Source organism: Vavraia culicis (assembly GCF_000192795.1).
Source record: "Vavraia culicis subsp. floridensis unplaced genomic scaffold supercont1.45, whole genome shotgun sequence".
NCBI lineage: Eukaryota > Fungi > Microsporidia > Pleistophoridae > Vavraia > Vavraia culicis.
In genome coordinates, this window is record NW_007360648.1 from 391 (window position 1) to 4,303 (window position 3,913).

Here is a 3,913-nt window from a genome sequence, read left to right on the forward strand (position 1 = left end):
TACGACCGTATGTTGGCCTTGAAGTTTTTATGATCGCTGCTTGCTGTATCGGTGAACAGCGATCTGAGATACTCTGGATAGCTATCTCGTGGTATGTAGGCCAGCTTGCCAAAGTGACAGCAGCTCTTGTACATGCGTCTACGGTGAGCCTCGTCTTTAAAGTGCATTGCCAAACAATTTGCACAAATCTGGTTGAGCTCACCAGCATAGTGCTCGGCTGTTTCACATTGTACGTGATAACTATTTTGTCCTACAAACAGAACAATTGATTTTTTAGAAAGGTGTTGGTTCAAGATGATTGTGAAATTGATGATGAGACAAAGAACCTGGAGTACGAATGACGAAAGTTGTGAGGACAGTCAAGCTAAGGATGTATGAAAATAGTTTGAAAGAAAAATGTTTTACACGACGAATAGTGTCGTTCTTAACTCTCAAAAATACAGCGAAGATTCAAAATATAATAATGAAGTGTACAGACGGAATAATGTTCTCTCGTTGGTTTCAAATCAAATTATTCTTAAAAAGACTAACATTACGTACAATTCATAGTATGTCATCGAAAATACTACTTGAACATTTAAGTTGTCTAAATAATTATATGATGACAGGTGAGCATCCCCTCGAACTTAAGTTTACTCAGCCACGGCAGGTGAAGGAGCAACATAAATTTCATAAAAAAATGATAGCACAGAGATGAAATAAGTTTACAATAACGTTTAATATGTGTTCTCTCTTATGTTTTCTTTTAGACTCGCTAATAATGTCAAAGACTTATTCTTAAAATTGAAACGAAAAATGAAATTTTACTTTGATCTTAAGATAATTGCACTCCAAGATTTTCGCTGTTTATTGGGCAACCGGTATAAAAAGATCTGCTCTAGTAATGCAGCTAAAAGTTTTTCTATTCGATGTATAAAACTTTCTGTACATTCTCCAATAATACATTTCCCATAGAAACATAGGAAAACAAATGGAATAAAACTCAAAAAAAGCGAAGATTTAATACGTGTTCTGATGTGCTAGCTTGTTGAACGTGATGATGCCCAAAATTAATTACCGATTAGTCACAGGTTTCTCGTAAGCAACAAGAGAAAACTTCTCCAGTAATAGGGCGACATTAATCTTTACGCTTCACCATTATAGTTTTACTTTTTAAGCCCTTGGTGACGGTGTTTAAAAATCATGCAGTCGAAATACACCAGGATCATACCCATTTAGAACTCTTTTTCCTGACATTTAGTCGTTTAACATGGTAATTCACAATAAATTTTCTAAAATGGTTCTTACCCAACACATTTGTAACCTTGATGCAGAGTTTCACAAAAGGGTGATTGTCAGCTTATAATACTTTAAAACAAATCAAACCGACAAAATAAAATTTCATACTTTATTATCACCCGTCACTCATGGATGTAATTTAATACCATAAAAGCTACAGCTGCAACAGTGCCGTTAATTCTTCCTCCTTTCAAATTCAAGATAACTCAGCAACTCAACCATCAACTCATTTTTCTTTTCTGCAATCAACTCGTTATCAACTCCCGTACTGTGGTTTGTTGTACTTTCGAATACTTCATTCACTTCTCTGTTGTTGTAGAACCAGTTTTCATCGGCATACAATTCGACCGTACTATAATTCGTGAGAACTACAAATTCGTTGTGTAAAGAGAACAATATCTTATCATGCTCTCCTGTGAAAGTGTCTATCAGTGTATTACTGCCCAATTCGTACACTGCCGCGTAGTTTTCAAAGACGACCCCCAACTTCCTAAAATCATTAGAAACGGTCACGTCCTTTATTTCATTCTTGAATGTAATCTCATTGACTATCGAATGTCTGTCAATATCAATAAATACCACCTGCTTCGCATATATCATGACCAGCATGTTCTCTACCAGCATCATTTTCATAAAATTGATGCCATCTACCACCATTTCACTTAGTTTCTGTCCATTGATCCTATAAAAATGCACTGTTTTGTCATCGTAAAGCAGTATTCTATCTCTGAGCAGGGTCATAGCTACACCTACTACGTTCTCTAAGCAAATTCGTTTGTATATTAGTGCGCTCTTCAGGTTCATACAGATTGCAACGCTTCCCAACGAGAATATAACAAAATTACTGCACTCGGAAAGTGCCATGCACGCTATTCGCTCGTTATACGTTTTAAAAACGCTTACATCTCTTTTGTTGGTATGATCAAGTTCGCTTATACTGAACTCTGCGCCCACCACGATCCGATCCTTTATGTCGTAGTATCGTATTTTATTCTTTGCCGTCCAACCACTTGTCATATTGAGCATCTTGAATTTAAATGACTGCTCGTCCCTGAAATATCCTAAATTAAATGCACTTCTATCACCAATCAACACCAGATTCCGTCTTGTGTGGTTGCCTATACCAATTATTTTTTCACCAAAGGTTCTTCTGCATTTCTTTAACGTTAATTTGTAATTCTCCAGTCTGTAAAGCTCCAAATCAATTTTAGATAAATCAGTAGACCGTCTTATCTCCGCCACAACCGGGGATTCATCGGAACAAGTACCCGTTATCGATATATTTCTTGCTTTTAGATCCTCCATTGTGTCTCTACTAGAACTTTGATGATCATTTTCGATGTATTCCTTCCCGATCCGTCCCTTCTCACCGTTTACTGAAAAAGTCTTTTCATCGGCTTTGTTCGCAATTTCTGTTACCGAATTGCGATTCTTTGCAACTGCCTGGCCATGAACTTCCGTCCCAGGATCGCGATCTGTCGATATCACCTGATTATTTCCTTCTACACAGCCTTTCCGATATTTTCCATTATTAATCCGCGTTACCACCCAGTATCCATCTAAATATGCCACTCTGCACACATCTACCATCCTGTCGACCACCACACCATTCCTTAGATCATATACATGCAAGACTCTCTTTACATCACACACGCTCACTAATCCATCAGTAAGATTCGCCGACACGTCCCATATCGGCACATCGAATTGCACCACATGAATAAATTCGCCTGTTTTAAGACATAGCAATGCGACAAGACCTGTCTTCGTACCAATCAAGGACGTGTAACCGCTCACGAACATGCTCGTTATCTTGTGCTGCACATTATACACACACACCTCCTGTCCGCTATCAATACGGTACAGCACTATTCTATCCCTGCATACTACCACCAATTTGTTCCTCACACCCACTCTTCGCACCAGGTATGCACCCTCCATTACAATCCTATTTCTGATGCTCAGATCATATCCTACCGTGATTACTTCGCTTTTATCCGTCAATATCACCGCACATTCCTCAAAACACACCACCATTCGCACACATTGTACGCACAGATCCCCATAACCAACGCTACTCTCAACACTCCCGCGGTCACACACACAAATATTGTTATCAGTACACACCACCAACCGATTCAAGTACTTGTCATAGCACGAAATGTGTGTGAATAATGGGCCCACAAACACCGTGTTCAGGTGTTTGATATCAAACGTAGTGTACGATGTTGCAGTAAATGTGGTGATGTATAAATTGTTGTCTCTTTTCTCGGTGATTATATCGCCATACGATGATATTTCGTTGAGTATTCGCACTTTTCTAAAATTTTTGTGTGTCGTGGTCATAAAACGTTTTGGGGTGAAGGATAAGGAAAATAGTGGTTGTCTGTAAAAATTGTGTTATCAACAGCAACAGACAAACGAGCATCATGGCGAGCTGGTCAATAAAAAATTGCAAGCAACATATAACAAACTTGGCAAGAGAAAATGGTAAATTGCACTTTAAACACTGAGAACGGAGGTGGCTCATTACCGTTTTTATTGTGAACAGAAATACAAGAACCACCAAGACTACGTAGCCTTTGCTACCACGCTTAGCCTAATTTTCTATACAGCTGCTTTATACTACAAGCGG

At 38.5% G+C, this 3,913-nt stretch overlaps 2 protein-coding genes across 2 annotated transcripts; one reads left to right on the plus strand and one right to left on the minus strand.

The window, feature by feature from the left end:
- Positions 1-337: 337 nt before the first annotated feature.
- On the plus strand, positions 338-697 carry VCUG_02126 (uncharacterized protein; the record flags this gene model as incomplete). Its single annotated transcript, XM_008076949.1, has 1 exon — positions 338-697. The coding sequence occupies one exon, from the start codon at positions 338-340 to the stop codon at positions 695-697; it is 360 nt and encodes a 119-aa protein (XP_008075140.1).
- A 655-nt stretch (positions 698-1,352) lies between these two features.
- Positions 1,353-3,624, minus strand: VCUG_02127 (uncharacterized protein; the record flags this gene model as incomplete). The annotated part of the gene is made up of 1 exon (XM_008076950.1): positions 1,353-3,624. One exon carries the CDS (start codon positions 3,622-3,624, stop codon positions 1,453-1,455), a length of 2,172 nt encoding a protein of 723 aa, XP_008075141.1. The 3' UTR covers positions 1,353-1,452.
- Between the last annotated feature and the right edge of the window lie 289 nt (positions 3,625-3,913).